Here is a 25,500-nt window from a genome sequence, read left to right as displayed (position 1 = left end):
ATTGCTAAATGACCTTAAGTTGTTCTGAAATTATCTTACTTATTATCTTGAAATTGTCAATGTATTAATTTCCCATGTTATCCAACATTGATTTTATTGAGTGTGATTATCCTCTCTGCATTTTCTTTAAAGGTTAAGTGTGTCTTAAATACCTTTGATAAGGGTTATTTTGAATGTTATCAATGTACCATATATTAAATGCCAGCTTGGAGTATCAAATGCCTGCTGTATTCCATTTCTCAAATGCACCCACTTGCTAGTGTTTTATTTGAACTCTTGAGTTGTTTGTGCTGTTTTATAAGGAAGAATATATTACATTTAAGAAACTAGTTTTTCCCAGGGTGTAGAATTACTTGTATTGTATAAAGCTCTGCTCCAAGGAAAGGAAACAATGTTGTTTTCTCTTCTGATATTTTCTCTTGATTAGAGATTGCTGACTTTCTGTGAAAAGAGGGGAGCAGTAAAAGTTGAGATATGTAAGACCTGTCATATATCTTTTTGTTTGAATTCCAATATTTAGTTAGTCTAAAAGTATGAAATAAATTTATAGTTTTAGTTATTTGATTGAACAAGGATTCTCATAAATTCCAGCTTTTATCGTATGATCAGATTTTTCCTGGACAAATAAAGATATTTGCTGTTGCCAATAGAGTTTGGCCTAACACCATGCTAGATACTAGTGATTGGTTTGGAAATAATGACTTGGCTTGTCCATTCTTATCCCTCCCACCAAACTTAACCTCAGCAGAAGATTGAGAAAGGTTGGGTGGTTGAGAATAGTTCTCGTGTGCTCTGAGTTCCCTGGGCTAAGCCAGGATTTTGCAGGCTATTCTTGTGGTTTTTCTAGCTGGGCCCAAACCAAAAGGCATTGGAAACCTTGCAAGAAAACTTGTTCTAATATAGATTTAAGACTTGCCTTTATATTGTGACTGGATCATGAGCCTGATAGTTAAAGGAATGAAAGGGAAGTCTTCATTCTGTATTGAAGATATAAATTTTAAATTTCTGCTTCAGAACAGACCTTGAAAAATAACTTCAATGATAAAAAAATGTTAAATGTTTAGGGTTTATTTATTTAGTAGTTTCTTAAGTCATGTAAGACCTGCCTTTTCCCCATTCTTTTTGCCTTACTTGTGAAATGCTCTTTAAATGTTACTAGCTCTTTTTTATTTTTTTAAATCATCACTCAAGGACAATTTTTCATTGCTTTTAGAGAGAGAGGAAGAGGGGGAAACATTGATATAAGAGGGATACATTGATTGGTTGCCTCCCAAACATGCCTGGACCAGGGGTTTGTATGTGCCTGGGCTGGGGAATCAAACCCGCAACCTAGCTGTTTGTCCTGACCAGTAATTGAACGCATATCCTAAACAGTTACCAGATGATGCTGCAACCAACTGAGCCACACCAGCCAGGGCTATGAGTACTTTTTTATATTAACATCAGGTTAATACTGTGACTAATGCTAATCAAAGTTGGAAATTTTATAAATAGCAGTCCTCTCCCACCTAGATTCATTATTATTATAGATTTCTTCATATTATCATAAAAATTCATTCTATCTATCATAAGTATCTTTCCTTCATAATAATATCGTCTCTCCATGTTGATCTGATGGGGTTGAATGTTTTTCCAAATCTTCCTTTACCTAAACTTATTCAACAGGTTTCTACCTCTAGTAATAATGCTAGAAGAGTGATTACATAATAGCATCTGTAAAGAATATAATTTTTGTAACTATTCCAGTTAATACAATAGATCAATTATGTGGATCTTAAAAGCTTTCATTATTCCAATGAACTGAATTGTCTTTAAGGTCTATCTAGATTTAAGCATTTTCAGTTTTAGATATTGCCTGAAAAACATTTGATAATTAGACTGTAGGAAAAAATTGGAGTGTGTGTTACAGATTTATTTTCATTCATTTTTTGTTGGCCACCAATATTTCTGTTAGTGAAAGGATGCATACCATAGTTCTAAAGGCAGAAAAGATAACTGATGAAAGTATTCTTACACTCATTTAATTTTCTAACTCTAACTTGAAGATACGTATGCAAAAACCACTTTTAAGTTTTTAAATGTTTTGCCTGTTTGAGAGGATATAAAAGAAGAATGCTTTTACTTTTCTCTCAACTCTAAAACACAGACTTTGAGGAAGCAAAGCAGAGATGTAAGAACCAGTGATATTTGGGAGAATGGCATTTTAAGAAGCCTGTCACATTCTAATTACTGTATAATCCCATATCAAAATAGAAGGCTGGTTTTGATTTTAGCCTTAAGTTAATCAGCTTGGGGAAACTTGCTGTATGAGAATATACATTTTATACCAAGGGTAAATTATTAGAGAATCAAATGATTTTCCCTAGTATTTTCAAAATATTTCATTTGTTGACATGGTAACATGTGTGCACTACATAATTAAAAAGACTTGCAAATACACATTGTAAAGATTAAGTTTTGCTCCCATTGTTGTCTGGGTATTGGTCTTAACTCCCCAGGCTCTATCTTTTCCAGCAGTGAGACGAGTTACTTAACATTGTCATATCTCCAATTTGCACTGAATTGACTTTCAAATTGTTTTATAGTAATGAGAAAGGAATTCCATTTGGGGAATAATCTACATACAGTGTGATTTAATCCATGAAGTCAAAAGCACAAAGTTCAAAGGTCATCCTTTTTTGATATTTAGCAGGATATTCATGTGGTCAAGTGTTTTTGGAAATTAAACCATTGTACCAACCCACTGCGTTCTAATGTCCAGCCAGAAGCATTGCTTTGTGCCATCTTATAATAACGAAGCACTCTTACCGGTTAGTGTATTAATAATTCCTCTGAGGCACTTTGATGATTTCGTCCCTTCCCCTGGGGCTTTTCTCTAACCCCACACAGTCAAGCTGAAACCAGCACCGCAGTGGCCTCTGGCACCTCCAGTCCAGAGGATGGCACTTGGCACTTCCAATTGTTTGGTGCCCAATCCAATGGATTTTAAATATTTTACAGATTACCCTGAATGTTTTAACTTCTGTAATATATTGTTAACTTTTATCTGGAAAAGAGCCCAGTTGAAGTATCTTATGTTGTCATGTAAGTTCACAATGTTACTATCTTTATGATCAAAAAAAAATAAAGGAAAATTTAATATTTGTCAGTGTCTCTTTTAATAAACTTGATTTAAATGAAACCAAATTTTTCTCAATGTTAATGACTTTATGGTATGAAAAAATTCTTTCTAATCTTGGAGATCTCTGGTGAGTAGACCTCGATTAACTTGGAGGAAGAATTTTTATTTTAATTGCCTTAAATCTAATAATTTAAAAGATTACGTTGATGTTTACTTAAATCTATAGAGCATGAGTTTCATTTATCATGAAAAACTGAGGAATTTACCTCTCAAAAATCAGCAAATGGTTAGAACAATCCCAGTTTTCAATATTATCAATATAAAAATTAAATTGTTAAAATTTTACAAAATTGCTTTATTCCTTCATCAGTGGCAGAGAAGAACCTCTTTTATCCTTCCCGTTCATAAGATATGGAATGTGAGATACAGAAGAACAAAGCCTTGATCAAACACATATAAACAGAGGAGGAGTTTTAAATAAAAGCCAGGTCACTCAAAGCTTGATGCAGCAGGGTTCTCTTCAACAAACTGCACTGCCTGCTTGGAATGTTAATGCCTGTGTATGTAGGCCAAATATTTCTGACATCCTGATGGATTTTTCTTTCCATGTCTCTGATATTTCAGAAAATGAGATGCTTGGGTCTTTAGTGTTTAAAAACCAGGTGTTTCATTTAACCCTGTGAAAGATTCTGAAGAGATAGTTCTAGTTAGAATTCATTCTCTCTCTCTCTCTCTCTCTCTCTCTCTCTCTCTCTGTCTCTCTCTCTAACTTCTGCTCTCACTCAAGTCACAAGGAACAGTGTTGTGGCATCTGAGGGAGAGGCATATCCATATGGCAGTTTTTCAGAAGTTTAAAGTATCTGGAAGGCGGACATGCAGAATCTGTGCTGTACTTAATTTTAGAAACTTCTTAATTTTAATGTGTTGTCCATGGCACAAAAGAAATTTTCACTGGGAGACTTTTGTGGTGTTTGAGGTAACAACTCTTAGGTTACTAGAATCCCTTAACAACAAGGCCAATAGGAATGATTCCTTCAGTTCTGAAAATTTTCTTTGGCTTTCAGAGCCTCCAAAACACTTTATAGCATGGCTAGACTGTATTGAATTTCCATGTTTAGATCTACACCCATAATTTAACATTTTTCTTTTTGAATTGTATAGTACCTCTGCACTGTAATTCAAATTCGTATGAAAACTGAGGATCACTGCGATTCCAAATACTTGAGATCTGTAACAGGATAAACTTTTCAGCAACCTCAACATGACCTTGTTACTTCTCCTCCTTTTATAAATTAGAAAAAAGAAAGGAGAAATCTTTTAGAATCCATTTTCCTATAATTTTAAGTCATAATTTCTTTGTTGCTTTCTGAAAAGAAATCTGGCCAAATCCACTATCACTGCTCAGATATCTGGAATTTGCTCTTAACAAACATGCACCTTCATTCTCCTCAAGGGTTGAATTTATAGGGTCTGAATGTTGCTGAACTTTTGCCAGCCTTGGTATCAGGAGACCAGGAACCTGAACTTGAACTTGGAATCAATTTTGAGTTCAGATGAAAGCCATAAATCCAGATGGAAGTCTTTCCCCTAGAGAATTATACTCCCTAGTCCTTTTACACTATACTTTTATTTATTTATTTATTCATTTATTTATTTTAATTGAATTTATTAGGGTGGCATTGCTTAATACAATTATATAAATTTCAGGTGTACAGTTCTATAATGCATCATCTGCATATTGTATTGTGTGTTCACCACCCCAAGTCCGATATCCTTCTATCACCATATATCCCCCCTATAACCTCTTCTATCTCCCTTAACCCACCTTTCCTTCTGTTAATCACCAGGCTGTTCTTTGGGTCTGTAAGTAGTCTTCTTCTTCTTCTTTTTTTTTTTTTTTTTTGCTAAATTCCTTCACTGTTTTCACCCAACCCTACAACCCCCCTTCCCCTCTGACATCTGTCAGTCTGTCCTCTATCTATGAGATACATGCAAAAAAAGGAAGGAAGGAAGTAGAAAGGAAAGGGAGAAAGAGAGAGAGAGAGAGAGAGAGAGAGAGAGAGTGCGAGCCCTGGCTGGTGTGGCTCAGTGGGTTGAGTGCCAGCTTGTGAACCAAAGGGTTGCAGGCTTGATTCCCAGTCAGAGCACATGCATGGTTTGCAGCCCAGGTCCCCAGTAGGGGGCATGTGAGAGGCAGCCACACATTGATGTTTCCCTCTCTTTCTCCCTCCCTTCCCCTCTCTGAAAATAGATAAATAAAAATCTGTAAAAAAAAAAAAAAGAAAAAAGAAACTACAATGCCTTCTTACACCATACACAAGAAGAAACTCAAAATGGATTAAAGACTTTTACACTATACTTTTAAATCATTTCTCAGTGATAAATTTTTAATTACATTATTTATTTTTGTGTCCCAACAAAGTTTTCTAAAATGTCTAAACATGGTTTTTAGAGATGGTCTAATATTTCTTTTTAACACAACCACATCTCTACCTAAACTAGATTATTAGCTCTCTGATATATCAGTTTGTATATTTGTATGATATATCAACCTATCAGTTTCTACTCCCAAAGTACAAGGCAACAAAATGTAGATTGATGTTTTAGACCCCCAGGTTGGCAAAATAAATTTTTCATTAGCCAAGAGTCCTTGAACATTAAGACAAGTTGGAAACAGAGATCAACATTCAGATCCAAATCTAGTTAGCTACCATAATTTGGACACTATTTCTTCATTTTCATAGTCTTTGTTGCCTATTTGCAATAAAATGGACAATGTAATAATGTAGAAGAACTAAATGCTAATAGACAATGTCCAAATGAAGTGCATGTTAAGTATTACTTGCCCATATACTAGTAGTATGCATAGGGTACTTTTCTATGAGAAAATGAAAAACAGTGAGTTGTTTCTTATTATGATTAACTCTTTCATTATCAAAGAGGATAATTGCATTATTCTTAATTCTACTCAATAAAAAACATGTTGATAACTTTTCCCAAGAAGACATACTAGCTATAACCTCACACCAGGTAGATTAGCTATTATCAATAAGTCAAGAAATAAGTATTGGAGAGGATATAGAGGAAAAAGAACCCTCATATAGTGCTGATGGATATGTAAACTGGTACAGCCATTATGGAGTATGGAGGAGCTTCTTGAAAATTAAGAATAGACTCAGAAAATCCATACCCCAAAATTTGAAAACATTTACATACACACACACACACACACACACACACACACACACACACACCCCTGTGTATATATATACCCCTGTGTTCATTGCGTCATTATTCACGGTAGCCAAGACATGGAAACAAGCTAAGTGCCCTTTGATGGATGATTGACTAAAGAAGATGTGGTACATATATACAGTGGAGTACTACTCAAACATAAAAAGGATGATATACTGCCATTTGTGACAACATGGATGGAGCTCGAGAATATTATGCTAAGAGAAGTAAATTAGATGGAGGACAAGAACCATATGATTTTACTTATGTGAGTATAAAACAGAGAGCTACAATTGAACAAATACAACAAACTCATAGACACATAACTGTAGGGTGTCTGTGTTATGCTACATCGATATAGGGTGGTCATCACAGGGGAAGGGAAGTAGGGGGAGGATGAAAAGGGTAAAAGGGGTCAAATATATGGCGATGGAAGGAGACTGGACTTTGGGAGGTGAGCACACAATGCAACAATATAGATCATGTATTTTAGCTTTGTACAGTTGATACTCGTATAATGTTATTAATATTGCTCAATAAATTTTTATAAATATTTATTCATGATACACTAATTACAAATTTCTAACTTATACATATATGTGTAGCCCACAGAAATCATTGTTACATATTTTAATTCTCACAAATTGTCTATTGATGGAGAAAGTTTTATTAAAGTGTTATATAAAAGCATTTGAGTGCTTTTGCTACTTTGCAGCACGGTTTTAAGATGATAAGAATATAATTGTGGAAACTTCCATGTTTAAAGCCTTTAGGGGTAGTCCTGGCCAGTGTATCTCAGTTGGTTTGAGCAGTGTCTCATAAACCAAAAGGTTGAGTATTCAGTTCCCACTAAGGGCATGTGCCTGGGCTGTGGTGCATGAAAGAGGCCACTTGTTGTTTCTCTCTGATACCAATGTTTCTCTTCCTCTGTCCCTCCCTTCCTCTCTCTCTAAAATCAGTAAGCGTGTTCTTGGTGAGGATTTTAAAAAACAAAAATCTTTAAAGGGAGAGACTAGTCTTTAAAGTCTTTTTTGGAGTCACCAAGACAAACCTCAAGGGACCAGTTTTGAATCTCATCTGGGGAAATCCCAAGGTTGTGACCAACAGCCTGCAATTTTACATTTCTGATAAACTTCCAGAGGATGCCAATGCTGTTTGTTCAAAGACCACATTTTCCCTAGCAAGACAATAGAGAACATTCATTTGCCTGACCTTGTCCTCTGTGTTTAACCCTTCCTGAGACCTGAAGCAAAGGACCACTAAGATGATAACAGTACCATGAAGTTCACTGCAGTCCCCAGGGTAGAGAAGCCTCAGTGGGTTCTAGGAGAATAGATCATCTCAGGTCCCCAAAGATATATAATTTGTGGAGTGAAATCAGAGGAATGGCAATGTGAGAGATCCCCTTGGTCTTTCCCCTTGAAGTTTCAACATTTTGAAGAGGTAGAATTCAACAGAGGATTCTGTGCTCAATACACAAACACACCTGAGAGATCCGCTCATTGAAATGCATGAAGGTGAGCAAGTAGGAGCAAACGGGGTGAGAGGGGCGAAATGGTGAGATGAACCATGGAAGCAACCCTATAGCCAGAAGTTCACAGTGGGGCTCAACCCAGAGAGGTAAGAAATCAGGTTGTGGCTGGAACTCCATTTAGCCAAGAGGAGCAAAGAGATTCAGTGGGCATTCTTCCAGGAGTGGACAGTATGTTTTGTGGCTGAGCCCAGTGACACAGAGGTGCAACTGCAGTTGTCTGGTAGTTGGCATTCCAGACAGAGAAACAAAGCCACTGAGCCTGACCACCCCTTAATCTCCCTGAGCTTGCCTCGTTTCATCCTTGGTGTCAAGTTTCAGAGCACGTTATCTACAGACCTGAGAACTGGTACTGCAGAATCACTTTTTCCCTGAGCAAAGGACACACTCTGACTGGTTCTGACTGGTTCTCCTATGACTGGGGCATAGGAGAATACTCTGCAGTGGTGGAAGATCACTATTATCTGGAGGGAAAAGCAACTTAGTAGGCAGCTAGGTTAACCCAACCCATCTCACCCCCATGCATGGCTGTTACACTGATGACAGTATATGGATGCAGGGGACAGAATTGGCACTTCACAGATTTGGAGCCCCATCACCCAACATGTTCCCCTGTGGGGTTGGTCCCCTGGAACTGGGGTGAGTGGATCACCTTCCCATTCTCCACCAGCCAATGGAGATCTGAAAAGCCAGAAAAGTGTAAGACAGAGAGCTAAAAAGCTTGTGATTCAGTGTCACCTACTAAAAATGATAGTAGGGCTTCTTCACATCAATATACTAGACAAGTGCTGCTCATGCATAGATGCCTAGACAGAGAAGGACTCCATTAAATACTATGGACAACCAAGGTAGCAAGACAACTCAGACAGAAAATGGAAAATCTCCAGAAAACAAACTTAAATACATGGAAATATGTGATTTAAATAACAGATAATTCAATATTGAAGTTCTGAAAAAATTCAATGAGATGCAAGAAAATACAGATAGGCAGTTTAATGAGCTCAGAAAACAAATCAACACAGAAAATGAGTACTTAACAAAAGAGATTGAAACTTTAAAAAAAAAACCAAACAGAAATACTCGAGCTGAAGAAACAATAAAAGAGATCAATAATTTACTGGAGAGTACAGGAAATAGAGCAGACCAGATGAAGGGAAGGATTAGTGATATCAAAGATAGAAATCTAGAAATGACATAGAGGGAAGAAGAGAAAGAGTGAAATATAAAAGAATGCAAGAACTGTACAAGAACTATCTGACTCCATCATGAAGAGCAATATAGGCATACCAGAAGAAGAGAGAGAGAAGGGAATGGAGAGCCTGTTCAAATAAATAGTTGATGAGAATTTCCCAAACCTATGGAAAGAGCTAAATCCTTGAATCCAAGAAGCAAACAGAATACCTAATTACCTAAATTCAAAAAGACCTTCTCCAAGGCACATTGTATTAAAACTGTCAAATAATTAGTGATAAAGAAACAATTTTCAAGGCAGCCAGGGAAAAGAAGAAAGTAACCTATAAAGGAATGCCCATTAGGTTATCGTTGGACTTCTCAGCAGAAACTCTACAAGCTAAAAGAGAGTGGAACCAGATATTCACACTAATGAAAGACAAATTACCAGCCAACAATAATGTATTCAACACAGTTATCCTTTATATATGAAAGAGGAATAAAGACTTTTCCAGACATACAGAAGCTGAGGGAATTTATCATGAGAAGACTTCCACTGCAGGAAATACTCAAGGGATTATTCTACCTGAAGCAAAGAACAAATGGTCACAAAACTATGAGTAGGATCACCAATACACTTACAGCATAAACTGGGATAATTTGTGAAACTGAAAACATAAAAAGGGAGGGAGGAAAGGTCAGAATTTCCAAAGGAGAATGGAGAAACAGATACATTCAAAAGAAAAAAGACTACTATACATATGAAACTTTTTTTCATTAGCCTAATGGTAACCACACACAAAAAATCCAAAACTGAGATGCATAACTTAAAAAAAAGATGAAACAGAGGAAAGAGGTATGTAATACCACCAAACAAAAAACAACAGACAGAAATACAAAGGAAAAGAACCAAGGGAGGCACAGATTTACCAGAAAACAAAAAGTAAAATGGCTATAGGAAATCCTCATTCATCAATAATTACCCTAATGTAAAAGGACTAAATTCTCTAGTAAAAAGCCACAGAATAGCAGAGTGTATCATACAACAAAACCCAACCATATATTGCCTTCAGGAGACACACCTAACCTGCAAAGACAAAGATAGACTCAAAGTGAAAGGGTGGAAAACGATTTTCCAAGCAAATAGCATCCACAGAAAGGCAGATGTAGCCATACTTATATCTGACGAAATAGATCTCAAGATAACAAAGGTAAAAAGAGACAAAGATGGACATTTTATAATGATAAAGATGACATAATTCTTCTCTCTCTCTCTCTCACTCTCTCTCTCTCTCTCTTTCTCTCTGTCTCTCTACACACACCCAATCAAGGAGCATTGAAATATATAAAGCAACTACTAACAGAACTAAAGGGAAAAACTGACAAAAACACAATCATAGTTGGGGACCTAAATGCTCCATTGATGCCTCTAGACAGAAAATTAATAAAGATATATCAACCTTGCCCTGGCCAAGTGACTCAGTTGGAGCATCATCCCATACACTGAAAAGTTGCAGGTTTGATTCCTAGTCAGAACACATACCTAGGTTGTGGGTTCGATCCCCATTCAGGGCTTGTACAGGAGGCGACCAATTAATATTTCTCTCTTCCTCTCTTCTTTTCTCTCTAAAATCAGTTAACATAACCTTGGGTGAGGATTAAAAAACAACAAAGAGAAATACCGGCCTTAAGTGATACATTAGACCCAATGGGGCTAAGTGATATTTACAGACTTGGATCCCAGAACATCAGATTATATACTCTCCTCCAGTGCACATGGAACATTCTGAAAGATAAACGTATGTTGGGTCACAAAATTAGCCTCAACAAATTCAAGGAGATTGAAATCATACCAAGCATATTATCTGACCACAATGTTTTCAAATTAGAAATGAATGTAAAAAAACCCCACAACTATGTGCTTAAAAAACATTACTGCTAAAAAATGACTGGGTCAAAGAGGAAATAAAAGGTGAGATCAAGATACATAGAGACAAATGAAGATGACAATACACTATATCAAAACTTCTGGGATGCAGCAAAAGTGGTAATACCTTGGAAGTTTATATCATTATAGGCCTATCTCAAGAAAGAAGAGAATTTCCAGATAAACAACATTACCTAACCTTAAAGAACTAGAAAAAGAAGACCAAAAGCAAACCACAGCCAGCAGAAGAAAGGAAATAACAAAAATTATAGCAGAATTGAGTGGAATAGAGAACAAAAAGACTCTACAAAAAACTAATATGACAAAAAGCTTGCTCTTTGAAAAGATTCATAAAATTGACAAACTGCTGGCTAGACTCACTAAGGAAAAAGAGAGAAAAGACTCATAAAAACAAAATCAGAAATGAAAAAGAAGTTACCACAGACATCACAGAGGATCATGCTAAGAGTACTATGAAACACTATATGCCACCAAATTCAATAACCTAGAAGAGATGGGTAAGTACCCAGAAATATATAACCTACCTAGCCAGAATCATGAAGAAATGGAAAATCTAAATAGACCAATAAACAGTGAGGAAATTGAAGCAACCATAAAAAACCTCTCTAAAAATAAAAGTCCAGGACCAGATGTCTTCACTAGTGAATTCTACCAAATATTCAAAGAAGAATTGATAACTGTCCTTCTCAAACTCTTCCAAAAAAATTGAAAAAGAGGCTAACATAACCTTGATATCAAAACCTGGCAAGGATAACACACAAAAAAGAAAACTACAGACTAGTATCTCTAATGAATACAGGTGTAAAAATCCTAAACAAAATCCTAACAAATTGAATACAAGAATACATTAAAAAAATAATACATCATGAGCAAGTGGGTTTCATTCCAGGGCTGCAAGGATGGTTAAACATCTGCAAATAGATCACAATAAGAAGAAAAGAATAAAAATCATATGATCTTATCAATAGATGCAGAAAAAGCATGTGATGATATACAACAGTCATTTATGATTAAAACACTCCATAAAATGATATAGATGGAAAGTACCTGAGCATAATAAAGGTCATATATGACAAACCCTCAGCTAATATCATACTTAGTGATGGAAAACTGAAACCCTTTTCTCTAAAATCAGGAACAAGACAAGAATGTCCTCTCTCACCACTCTTATTCAACATAATTCTAAGAGTACTGGCCAGAGCAGCCAGGAGAGAGAGAGAAATTACAGGCATTAAAATTGGGGATGAAGAAGCAAAAGTGTCACTTATTGCAGATGACATGATTCTGTATATAGAAAACTAAAGATTTCACCAAAGAACTATTAGAAACAATGAACAAATATAGTCAAGTTGCAGGATACAAAAATTAATATACAAAAAAACAAAACAAAACACTGCTTTTCTGTATACTAACTATGAAATTGCAGAAATAGAAATAAAAAACAATTCTTTTTGCAACTTCAAAAAGTAAAATATTTAGGAATATACTTAGTAAAGGATGCGAAGGACCTATATACTGAAAACTACAAAGTAATATTAAAACAGATTGAAAAAGACACACTGAGATGGAAAGATGTTCCATGTTCATGGATTAGAAGAATCAACATAGTTAAAATGGTTATATTAACCAAAGAAATATACAGATTTAATGCAATCCCAATCAAAATCCCAAAGTCATTTTTTCAAGAAATAGAAGAAAAAATAATCAGATTTGTATAGTACCCAGAATAACCAGAGCATCCTGAGAAAAAAGAACAAACAATCCAATTAAAAAATGGGTAGAGGACGTGAACAGACACTTCTTCCAAGAAGACATACCATCGAATAATATGAAAAGGTGCTCGACTTCACTAGCTATTAGGGAAATGCAAATTAAAACTGGGTGACACCACCTCACACCTATTATAATGGCTATTATCAACAAGACTTGTGACAGCAAGTGTTGGAGAGGTTGTGGAGAAAAAGGAACCCGCATTCACTTTTGGTGGGTGTAGCCTGGGTCAGCCACTATGGAAAACAGTATGACGGTTCCTCAAAAATTTAAGAGTAGCCTTGGTTGGGTAACTTATTTGGTTAGAAGGTAGTCCTGAAATACTAAGGTCATGGGTTCAGTCTCCAGTCAGGACACATACAAGAATTAATCAATGAATGCATCAGTAAGTGAAACAACAAATCAATGTCTCTCTCTCAACCTCAAAATCTCTCTCTCTCTCTCTCTTTCTTTCTCCCTCTCTCTTTTTCTCTCTTCCCTCCCCCTCTTCTCTCCCACTTCCTCTCTTTTTCTCTCTCAAAATAAAAAAAGAAATTAAGAATAGAGTTACTATATGACCCAGCAATCCGTCTTTTGAGTAGCTACTGGAAAAACTCGAAACCATTTATTCACAAAGGTACAGCCTTTAGGGGTTTCTCATTGCAGTTGGGAAAAGAGTGAAAATGAATTTCTATCATTCTACATGATTCTGGTCCTCTGTCTCCTTTTCTTATCTCTGATTTACTTTCATGCATAGGGCTCAGCAAAACCACTGACCTGGTGACAAGAAGTTTGACTTGTTAAAGGCTAAAAAGTAGTCTGTTGTAGCTATAGTATCTGATGGAATTCTCTGGTTCATTTGATCTACAATGGTCTCTTTTTCTAGTTCTTGAGCTCATCAACCGTATTCCCACTCTTAAGACTTGGCACTTTTTCCTTTGATAGACATGTTCTTCCAGACTTTTTATGTAGCTGAGGTTTTTTTCCTTGTGACATTTCAACTCTTTGCAGTTCTCCAGAGAGCTTTCCCCTCTCTGAAAATTTTCTCCTCCACTATTCGTTTCTTTTTTACTCCTTTTTATTTCCTCCACAGATGTATCACCATCAAAATGTTTGTTTATTGTCTGCCTTGCAGTCTTTCTTACCCTCCCCCGCCCCTTGCCATCGTATAAATTCAGGAGAGGCTCATGTCTGATTTGTTCAAGTCTGTGTGGCCAGTATCTAGAACAGTGTTTGGAATAAAGTGCACCTTTAGCAAATATTAGCTGAATAAGAGCAGAATGAATAAATAAATGAGAGGCTATAAAAATCAAATAAGTGCTTAATACACAAAGAGAAATCTGCTTTATTGAGTTAGAACAGCTAAGACACATAGGGAACCAAGTGAGTGGATCTGAATTCAGCTATTTGTTCCACTGAGTCTTTTAGTTTGATTTTAGGCACATTTCTTAACCCCAGTGTCCATTTATTTGTAAAATAGGCATATAAAGCTTATGGAAAAAGTGGTTGAATAACTTAGTGAATTATTTGTCAAGTATGACTTGGAGAATTCACAGATACATTTTTTGTGTGATTTGTAAAATAATCTAGTTATTGTTGTCTAAAATTAGCTACAAAGTGTTCTTCTAAGGTTGTATAGTAAATACCAGCATGATATTCATGTTCCAGAGACCATCTGGTTCCTTAAATATGTCTTCTCTACTAATTTGGACAATTCATTTAATTTGATAAGGCTGGAATAAGATCTGTAGCAATTGGGATATTTCAAGGTAGGAAAAAGTCTGTATTTGTTGGGTCAACAGAGTAGTTTGGGCTGCAGCGGCCTGCTGTGGTCCTACTTCTCTGCTCATTTGCGTTCCAGCGTATATTGGTTTGGGGTAGTTTTTGACCTAATATCCTTTTCTTTGAGTTTAATAATTGTAGAATTTATGACATACTGCAGTCTTTTACACACTTTATTTACTCAAAATTTATCTTGAAGAGTAGAAAGATTAGACATTGATAGTCTAAAATAGCATAAAAAGTTGAAATCCCTGGAAGAGATTAAATATACTCAGCAACAAATTTGGTAACTGAACTTGGCAGTTATAATTTGAAGCCTAGTGAACTTTTCAATGAATATCAGTACATTTATACTATGATTTAAAAAAAAAAGTTAATCTTTATACAAGAATCATTACTCACCAAAGAGCTATTGTATTGTGTCTACTGTGTACAAGGAACTCTTTAAGAAATTGTGCGTTCCTTCAGTGTAGGCCCCTGCGCTAAAGGAACCTACAATCTTACTCACATCTTTAAAACTACTGTTAAAGAAGGATGATAACTAGTTTTCCTCAAGTTCAGTAAATTAAATTGCTTGGGATGATACAGAAAATCTGGTAGATCTGTGGCTAAAACCTAAGTATGCTGAAAATTAACAGCATTCCCTGCCTTTGGTAGCATTTTTTTTTTGTTATGAAATGTTTGTATATATCTTTGTTTTTCTGCCTCTACATATCATGAGTCTTAATGCTTTATATTTATTGAAAATAGTTTAAAAAGGTCATATGAAGGAAATCTTCATTATATCTTTCTGTATTTTTGCATAAACCCACAACAAGTCTTCCTTGTGTCTTTGGTATCTGTATAGACAATTACAGAGAAAAAAATAAATTGCAGGGAAATATTAAGATTAATGTTTATTTTTATATTTACAACATATGAGAAATTTAAAGGTGATTATTATGGTGTATTACACTGGAAAATAAACATCCAGTTTTATAATGATAGATCAAGCTGTAAAAGCAGGCAGCTAGTACCAAATGTATATTTGTAAGTATGTCCATAATGGTTAATATTCTAGTTGTGAGAGTAGTTTGTGTAAATTACCTCCTTTGTTTGGAGTGTGGTACTAATAATCCCACTGTTGAATAATTTAGGACACATTTTTAAACTACCTTGTTAAAGCATACAAGCTCTTTTAATATCTGGCACCTGCCTATTTTTGTACCTTCCTGCATTACTGTTTGCCTCTACTCTTAATTCAAGCTATTCTTTTTCCTTTTATTATTTTTTAATTCTCACTCTATGATATGTTTTTATTGATTTTAGAGAGAGAGGAAGGGGGGAGAGAAAGCAAAACATCTATGTGAGAGAGCAACATGAATCAATTGTCTCCTATACACACCATGAATGGGGGATCAAACCCTCAGGCTAGGTATTTGCCCTGACTGGGAATCGAACCTGTAACCTCTTGGTGTATGGGACAATGCCCCAATCAACTAAGCCATCCGGCCAGGGCTCAAGCTGTTCTTACCTATTTAATGTTTTCTGTGTATAGCAGTGAGTTTTACAAGCAGGCTTTTGGAATCTTTTCTTTCTCTGATACACACCGTTCATATACCTATGGTGTGTGGTTATCTAGAGATTGTTTCTTTTTTAAAATAGAAAGAACTCAGTAAGAACAGACTTTTTAAAAAAATATTCATGTTCTCAGGACTTACCTTCAGGTCTCTTTGGTAGACGGGTGGATTTAAATAGCTGAATGGAGCTAAGATGAGAGGTTTGAACTATATGAAAGGCTAGTTACTTGTGCATAGCTTTTCTCCATGGTCCATAACCACAACTTTGGCTCTTACTTGACTTATTATCCTGTACTACTTGCCTCATTGAAGTTTGGAAGAAAACAAATATATGGTGTACAGATCAATTACTAGAGGAAAAATATACTATTCAACAGTGTTTCTTAATTACAATGAGAAAATTATTTTATGAACTTGTCCCTCCAAAGTATATATAATCTACTAAAAATCACAATTGGGTATTTAAACTATGGGATTGTTTAGAGCAATGGAAAATAGGGAAGTGAAAACAGTTCTTACAATTAAGCAAAACAGCTGTCATATCCCAAGTCCACAAAAAGAGTGGCAATTTTCCCTCTACAAAAGATGTAGTGAATATACCCAAGGAAATTGTCTGTAACTATACCATTCTTTAAATTTTCCTGAAGTCCAACAAATAGCATATTATATTTTGCCAAAGGTAAATTAGAGCTTCGCATTATCTAGTCACAATTTAAGAGGTTACATTTTGGTGCCTTATATAAATTAATTATTATGGAATCTTTAGAGGACAAACTGTTAATGAAGGGGTAAAGCAGTTCTATTAAGCAGTTCTTATATTTTCGTTAAACCTCAGTCAGAGCTCTATTTTCCTTTATTACTTTCCTAGTAATTCTGCAGCTTCAGAATGATGACTATTGAGTTATAGGAGGAGTGGCATCATCAGACAGTCTAACATTTGAAAGGAAAAGTTGATTATCTGAAAATCTGAGGCTTATCCAGAGGTTTAAAAAATATTTTATCTTAGTTTTATTTAAATACATGCATATTTATTTAGCTTCTTAATGCATGTTGTTTCCAACGAAGTAAATCTATTTTCATAACAGATTATTTAAGAGATTTGGCTTATTTTTCTTTTATGGTGAATGTGCCAAATGTCTGTTTTCTATAAGACATGTGCCTGTTTCAACTTACTATTTTGTATGAGTAGTTTATTATCCAGATAGACCTTCAAAAATAGAATATTTGCTTAAGAGTTCTTATATATATGGTTGAGTACATATTTTAGACTGATTTGGGGTTTATAAATAGCATGTAAGATAATATTGGGAACATGTTAAGTATAACATATAATGCTTTAAAAAAAAAAAGAAAGGGGAAAAAAGATGATAATATTCCAAGCATCGACAATAAGGAAGTGAGCGGGTGGACCATCTTCAAACGCTGATTTGGCTTCCCTTAGGATAGTGTTTACGTCTTTGTATTTAACTGACTGAGGGGGCCAGCCCTTACACTACCTACTTAAGTTTGTCCCTTCTCCCAAGTTTTATTACTTTTTACAAATACTGCCTTGAGATTCCGACTAACTTCCCCACTTTGACTTATACCTTTCCACATTAGGGGTGTGAATTTCCTGGGGGGCAGTTCTTTTATGTTTGAAATTCCTCAGAGTTTCCATCTGCTTTTACTTGACTTGTGGTCTTGAAGACCATGCTTGGCCCATGGGATATTACAGTGTGCCGAGAGGATGTAGAGTTTTGTCAGCCAGTGAAATATGTCTGGGTTTTTTTCTTTCTTTCTTTTTTTTTCAGAAGCTTTCATACACTCCTCATCCTGTGTGGTCTTCACTTAACCGAATTTATATTTAACAGAACTACTCACTCTCTTTATCATCTTCTATGACTTGGTCTTTTTTAAGGAGAGGTGTGTGGAAGGAACATCTGGCCAAAAAAACTGTAGTCTTGGTAATAAGAAAACTTAAACCCCAAAGCTTAAAGTACTGTTTTATATGAACGTGCTTTAATATTCACAAATGTGTATTTTCTAATGTAGAAGAGGATCATATTTCACATATGTACAACTCTCAAAAAATTCTCATGCCAACAGTGGACTCCAAGTTTGTCTATGATCCAAATGACTATTTTTTTATTTGTTTTTAGGCACTACTGCAGTCTTCAGTTAAGCAACAAGTAGAAGCTATTGAAAAACAGTACTTTTCTGCACTAGAGAAACAAGCACACAAGTGTGAGGAGTTGTTAAATGCTCAGGTAAAAAACTGCACATCCATTATATATTTATACTTTTCTTCTGCCTCTCCTCTCCTGAGAGCTTTATAACTATTTATTCAGTTTCGTACCATTTACTTTCCATGGTGTATTTTGGAGAAAAAAATATGCTTATGTAAACTCAATGCTAAAGTTTGGGAATTTTATGATAGACTAAAAATAGGGCTGAAGGGCTAAAATATGTGAGACTTCCTCAAATTAATAATTCTTATGTTAATTTCTGAGTTATAGTATTATTGTATTCACCAGATAAGAGAGGCAAATAGATGGCTATAAATCTGTTGTAGAATGTGTAATTATTTTAATGCTATAAGATTTATAAAAAAATTTTTGAATATTTAGAAGTATTTATGCTTGAGTTACCTTTTGTTGCATATTTGGCATTGATTTCTATTTGAATTTTTCCACTGAATTTTTTTCTTTTTCTGATTTAATGTCTTAGAAGGCATTAAAGACACAACTAGCTGATTTACATTAAATAATCAGTTGAAGAGCATTTATTGATGTGTCATAATATAAATAATAATGCAGGAAATCCTCAGCAACAGTTTTGAATGACAAAACTTGGTAGGTGAAAATAAAATCAATTTTATTTAAAGGACCTATTTTGTGTCATGGAAAGAAAATAAACTAAGAATTAGGAAAAGAGAATTAGGTATACAATTTATTTATTTATTTTTAAATTTTATTTATTTTTAGAGAGGGCAAAAGAGGGAGAAAGAGAGAGAAACATCTATGTGTAAGAGAAACACTGTTTGGTTGCCTCTCACATGCCCCCACTTGGGGACCTACCCTACAACCCAGGCTTGCACCCTGACTGGGAATTGAACCCACAACCCTTTGGTTTGCAGGCCAGTGCTTAGTCCACTGAGCCATACCAGCCAGGGCATTAAATGGAGATTTATAAATATGCTACTGCATCCCCAAGATAGGAGGCGGTTCTATAAAATATTTTCCAGTTTCATTTTGATAAATGGCTTGAAAGAGGAAATACACAAGGAATTTTATAAATTTGATCTAGCAATTAAACTCTTTTGGGTGGTGAACTACTAGGTTGTCTCAGATATGAAGTTGTGTGACTTCATAATATAACAGAAAAATCACAGAGAAAAATTAAGGTCATAGCACTATGAACATAGAACATAGAACAGTGTAAGGTATGTATTAGCCCAGGACAGGCTAGGTTATACCCTAAAGTCTCTGGCTTTAGATGGCAAGATTTATATCTCATTCATGCTAAACATGCACTGAGGGTTATCTTGGGGCTTGGTCTTATGTTGTCCTAAGCCTAGGAAGTAGCTTGATAATTTCATTCCTCCATAAAACATTATCTGTTATTGTTGCATAGTGAAAACAAGCCCAGTCAGATTTCCTACCAATAATTCAATATTCTGGACTGGAAATGACACCTCCATTCCCAATTTATGTTCACAATCTGTTCACAATGCCCTCTCCCTTCCCCCTGTCACAATGGGGCCACGGAGTGAGATCCTGCCTTGAACCTGGAAGGGAAAGAGCAGGAAATATATGCTAAATAGCACTAATATACCACAGTTCTGCTCTTTTGGTCACCAAATAGTGAGCCGCCATCTCAGGTGGATTTACTTATCCTATTGCTGTGAGTGAAAATCTGAAAGATCTAGCCAGCTAATGCCTCAGGCTCAAAAGTCCAGATTTCTGGGTGATAGGTGGTAAATCATGTGCTACAGTTTCTATATTATCAGGTCCAGATATATAGTTCTTTTTGACCTGATGACCTAGAAACTAAAATATATGTTTACCTACAGCAAATCTAGTATACAGCAGTGAGACAAAGGTAGGGTATGTACTCTAACCACTCAGTAGCAAATATTAAAAACCAGAGATGCACAGCAATCATTAGTATGTAGCAATTCTAAAATCTCAACGGACAGGTTAAGTGAGAATCTGCGTTGGGGATAGGACTGCTCTTTGATTTTCCATGATTTAGGAACAGGTTTCTAGTCCATTGTTTTTTATGACCTTGTAAGTTTTAAAAATTTTAGAGTCTTTGTTGGCTATATCTAATGTACGATTGGAGATTATACCATTTTTCTGCCACTTTCTGCCTACAGAAAATTGGGAGCCATGGGTCATTCTAGGTAGCAAATAGTCATAGCTCTGAGGGATGGTTCTTTTAGCTTCTTATCTATTTGGTTACGGTGAGCTTCATTTAGCAAAGGCAAACCGAGTCCCCGGTTACTTCAGAGGCCGACTTCCTAGATTGATTGTGTTTATATGCTTTCCTCCCTCATGCTTGGCTGTCTGTGTCTCTCTCTTTTCCTGATGAAGAATAACTTTATTTATGAAACCTGGCTTAAAGAAACCCCAATGATCTCTTTTCCCTAAACCATTTGGTCCAAATGAAAGTATATATAGTACATACAGTCACAGCCTTATTGGGTCTTTGCTTAGAAACACCTTAATCAATTGACTGTTTAACAATGAATATGACTAATGTACACTTGGTTGTTCTTTTCCTTTGTTTTTATTGTTGACATTATTACAGATGTCTCCCTTTGCCCTGCCTTTGCCCTCCTCTGCCCGGCACCCCCCTTCTTCCCCAGGCGGTCACCACACTCTTGACTGTGTGTTACGCATACATGTTCTTGGGCTGATCCCTTCACCTTCTTTCATCTAGTCCCCCTCTCCCCTGTGAGACCTATCAGTCTGTCCCATGTATCCATGCCTCTGTTTCTATTTTGTTCATCAATTTATTTTGTTCATTAGATTCCACATGTAGGTGAGATCATATGGTATTTGTCCCTCTGACTGTCTTATTTCACTTAGCATAATAATCCCCAGGTCCATATATCCTATTGCAAAAGGTAAGATTTCCTTCTTTTTACAGCCTCATAGTATACCGTTGGTTTTGATACCTGTGGCAAAGCTGAATTTATTTGGTTTTTGTTTCTCAAATGTCTTCTCAATTATTTCTTTAAAATTGAGGTTAGGAAGATGGTTGCCCCTGCAAGTCCCAATTTTCTGGTCTTTTTTTATTACCTGTAATTCATTGCTTGTGAATTATCTTTTTCCCGTGGATTCAGTGCTAAATTTGTCATTTAAAAAAAATATTCAATAATTTCTTGTTGAATATAGCCAACACCAGAACTAGTAAATGAATTCATAGCACTAAGCTATGTTGTAGCCCAACTACAAAAGCTTTCATACGAAAGTTGTAGGTTAAAAGATTAACACACAAAAATCAGTAGTGTTTCCATATACCTGCAATGAACCAATCAAGAAAGAAATTAAGAAAGCAATTCAAATTACAATAGCAACTTAGAATAAAACACCTAGCAATAAATTTAACTAAGGAGGTAAAAGACTTATACACTGAAAACTATAAAACATCACTGAAATAAATTAAAGATAACCTAAATAAATGGAAAGTCATCCGGTTTCCATCAATGAGAAATACTAAGTGGAGAGCACTCAAGATGGCCACAGGCCATTTGGAGGACCATAGGTGGTTTAGTATGATGAAGTGCAATAAGCAATACAATAAGATACTCGTTCACTGAGCCTTTACCCACAAATTTTGAACTTATAATTTGATAAGTAAAACCTGTTAGGTTTATGTGATAGTTTATTTTATGTATCAACTTTGCTAGGCTATAGTGTTTGGTCAAACTTTGGTCTAAATATTATTGTGAAGGTGTCTTGTGGATTTTATTAACATTTGTAATGAGTTGATTTTAAGTAAAGAATGGACCTCATCCAATCAATCAACTGATTGGATGGACCTCTCATCCTATCAATTAAAGGCCTTAAGAGCAAATACTATGGTTTTCTGAAAAAGGAAGAAATCTTTCTTTAATATTGTAACGTAGAATCCCTGTCAGTTCCCAGCCTGCCCTGGGAATGACTGCTTGTTGGCTTCTACAATACCATGAGCTAATTCCCTCTAATAAATTATTCTCAATTGCTCCCTCTCCTACCTCCCTCTTTCTCTGACTCCATGTATCCCATTGGTTTTTGTTTCTGCGTAAAATCCTAATGTAGTTTGTAACATTGTAATTATTTGTTCATCTTTGAGATTATCTGTAACTTTTTAAGGATGCTTAAGAACTTTATCATTCTTTTCTGTACATACATATGCTCTTTACCTACAGAGTTTTGGTTAGCTTGTTACATAGTCACTGAAAAGGTCCTAGACGGCTAGCTGTATTTGCATTTGTGGCTCATATCACTTGTATTGCTTTAGGAGATGCCAAATGCTTATTTAAATCTTAATGATGTATTTACTAATTTGTATATGTAGATATTGAGGAATTCTGGCTTTCTTTATTGTATATATCCAAAAGTAAGTACTATAATTACATCAAAATAGTCAAAGTTAGTTTTCTCATAAATTCAAACAGAATTCATTCAGTTATGTTAATTAATCAATTTTTGGTAATAATTTTTTCATACAGTTATATGAATAATAGGTGAAAGGGTAGGTATCAAAATCCAAATTTTATAAGAATTAATGATAGATATTTACTAGCTCTATTTTCTTTTTACTTAGTTATAAACCAATAACAACACTAATTTTATTACTTGTATAATAGTTGTGGTGCTATTATTCTAATCCATTCTTAACATATCATCAGGATCACTTGAGTCTAATTCTCATAAAATAGGCATAAAAAGTGTGTCTTGAGACCATTTACCTGCCAGGAAAAACACCTTTTATTACCTGCTAATTATTGTCCCAAATGTATGTACTGATATGTCAGCAGATTGTGGCTAGCCATAAAATTACTTTTCTCTCTTACCACACACTTCACTTTTCTTTATTCCTCATATATAATAAACTTAAGAGAGAGAATAAAGAAGTGAAATTGTAAATTAAAACTTGCTACACACAGAAAACAATAAGGTTACTTGCTTTTTCTTTTTATATTATTTGAGAGAATAGGCAGATTATCATTCTTATTTAAAATAAAATATGTAATGTTTGCCTTAAAAAGAGAGCTGCAGAAAGAACAGCCCTACTCATGGCTTGGGGGTAAAATTGTAATGATGATAAGGGGAAATTAGGACTTCTTAATTCTTGAGTAATTTTTTTTTGTTCTCTGATTTCTGTGTGTGTGCGCTTATTCTTTTACTACTTTCCATCAACACAGAGATCATTCTTTTTTGACAGAGGCTATGTTAAAGGAGAACAGAGCCCCAGAGTAGTGGAAAGATTGCTCTTGTGCACCAGCCTGCTGGTAACGTGCACATAATTGCTTGTGTTGGTGAATTGTGATCAAGAAGCTTGCAAATGAAAACAGTGAAACATGGCCTGTGATCTTTTGAGACATTTCAAAAAAAAAAAAAAATGACCTAAGCACCCTACTCTAAAAATGGGGTAGTACTCTTCACTTTAAAGAAGAATGTTTCACAAGTTTGTAATTGTAATGATGGCTCCTGGCATGATTCCAGATGGATTGCTAAAGAAGAGTGGTGACTTTTGGAACGAAGGTTGATTTGCTAAGAAAATGCTGTCTGACTAAACTTACCCTTTTGGGAGAGAAATTTGCTAGGCTAGTCAGTCAGGTAAAGATTACCTAAGCTTTAACAAAGACTCTCACAAGATCATTGTGAACAAAAGTTTGAAATATATTAGAGAAAGGGCATTAGATAAATTATTAGCTAAGCAGTCATACCAAATATATAAATATATGGATTAATATCCACTAAGGTGAATAGTCCATAGTGAAATGCCACAGAGTACTATGGTTATCCTTATTTTGCTCAGTATTATCAATGACTTGGGTGAAAATATTGAAAGGTTTTTTTTTTCACATTCGTATATGACATGAAGTTGTATTTAAAACATTTTTTAGAGACTGGAGTAGTTGGGCTATGTCCAAATTTAAATTCAAAAGGAATAAATATTAGCCTTTTATACTTAAAACTTAAGCATCAATAGAGGATTAGGAGCCCAATTCAGCCATATAACATGTATTGAACATTTAGGGGTTTTATTTAGTAAGTTTCAAAAGCAGATTTTTAAGAGCTAGTATGATTGTACTTTGATATAATTGAAATCAACTTTCTTAAGGGGGAAAAAATGGAAGAGTAGAGTCCTACTCTTTGAATTTATATAGTTCCTTTTAGTACTAGGTGTCATATTTTCAAAAGATTATTTTCAAATTGGAACATAATTCAAAGACTGTGGATATAGTGTTGAAGGGACATAAAAACATATGATATTAAGAAGAATTAATGGAAGTACTTGAAATAAGTTACTTATTTTAGAGTTAAGAGTCAGATTAAGTATTCTTTAAGTTCATTTATGGCCGTAAGATTTCATGATTGTATAATTTGTGTTTAATTTGCATTCACTGGGCATTTGCTGAATGGAGATCCAGACAGACATGTGCATGAGTATAGTTGACATTATCATTCTGGCCTTAGAATGTCCTCATTTGTCTAGATACATAAACACTTCGTAGTATATTTAAGGACATGATAAGAAAATATTTTATACTTGTTTATTGTTCAGCCATTTACTGCAATCCTTACAGGGAATGTTTTCAAAAAACAATTATTATCTTTACACTGACAACTTTTTTTAAAAAAAACATGAATTTATTTCTATAAACCAATACTTTAGATATTTTCTTTCAGAAAGATTAACATTTTCTTCAAAGTAGCCACTGTGGATAAAATTAATTCCTTGGGTAGAAGTAATTTTTTGTGAAATACATGTTACTAGCTTATAGAAGATAAAGTATTGAAATCAGATTGCAGAACTAATAGTAAAATGGCTGCCTACTGTAAAGAATTTATCTACCTGCTAAATTTTGTTGCCCTGAGATTTTTAAGATAACATATGTTCCATTGTAAATAATAACAATTTTGATGAAAAGGAGACATGAGAAAGATCTTTATACTTAATGGATTCTCTATCATACAAGTAATTTAATAATTCAGATTGGACAGCGGTTTATTATTATTGGTATCTTACACTGAAAGTTCATGAGTCAGAAGTTTGATGGTAGGTGAAACACATTTTATTTCTTATATACTCAAAGCACAGCGTTGTTCCAGGGACCCCAATGATTATCTAAATCAAGCTCTGAAATATTCTGCATTTAAATTCTCATCATTTGCACTACTTTCAAGATCTGTTTCAAGAAATGATG

At 34.9% G+C, this 25,500-nt stretch overlaps 1 protein-coding gene across 4 annotated transcripts in view; it reads left to right on the top strand.

Moving 5' to 3' along the window:
* Window positions 1–25,500, top strand: part of CCDC91 (coiled-coil domain containing 91) — a 289,909-nt gene that overhangs the window by 166,514 nt on the left and 97,895 nt on the right. For 3 of the 4 annotated variants that reach the window (XM_054591292.1, XM_054591294.1, XM_054591293.1), the window contains exon 8: window positions 18,233–18,340. The exons of the other annotated variant lie outside the window; for it this stretch is intronic. In XM_054591292.1, coding sequence (XP_054447267.1) covers window positions 18,233–18,340 — 108 coding nt within the window. The remainder of the gene's footprint in view (window positions 1–18,232; window positions 18,341–25,500) is intronic. 4 annotated transcript variants of the gene reach the window in all.

Source organism: Pteronotus mesoamericanus, unplaced genomic scaffold (genome assembly GCF_021234165.1).
Source record: "Pteronotus mesoamericanus isolate MK-2021 breed Mesoamerican mustached bat unplaced genomic scaffold, CSHL_Meso_final scaffold_21, whole genome shotgun sequence".
NCBI classification, from domain to species: domain Eukaryota; kingdom Metazoa; phylum Chordata; class Mammalia; order Chiroptera; family Mormoopidae; genus Pteronotus; species Pteronotus mesoamericanus.
The sequence above is the reverse complement of the archived record's forward strand: the minus strand, read 5'-3'. Positions and strand labels throughout refer to the sequence as shown.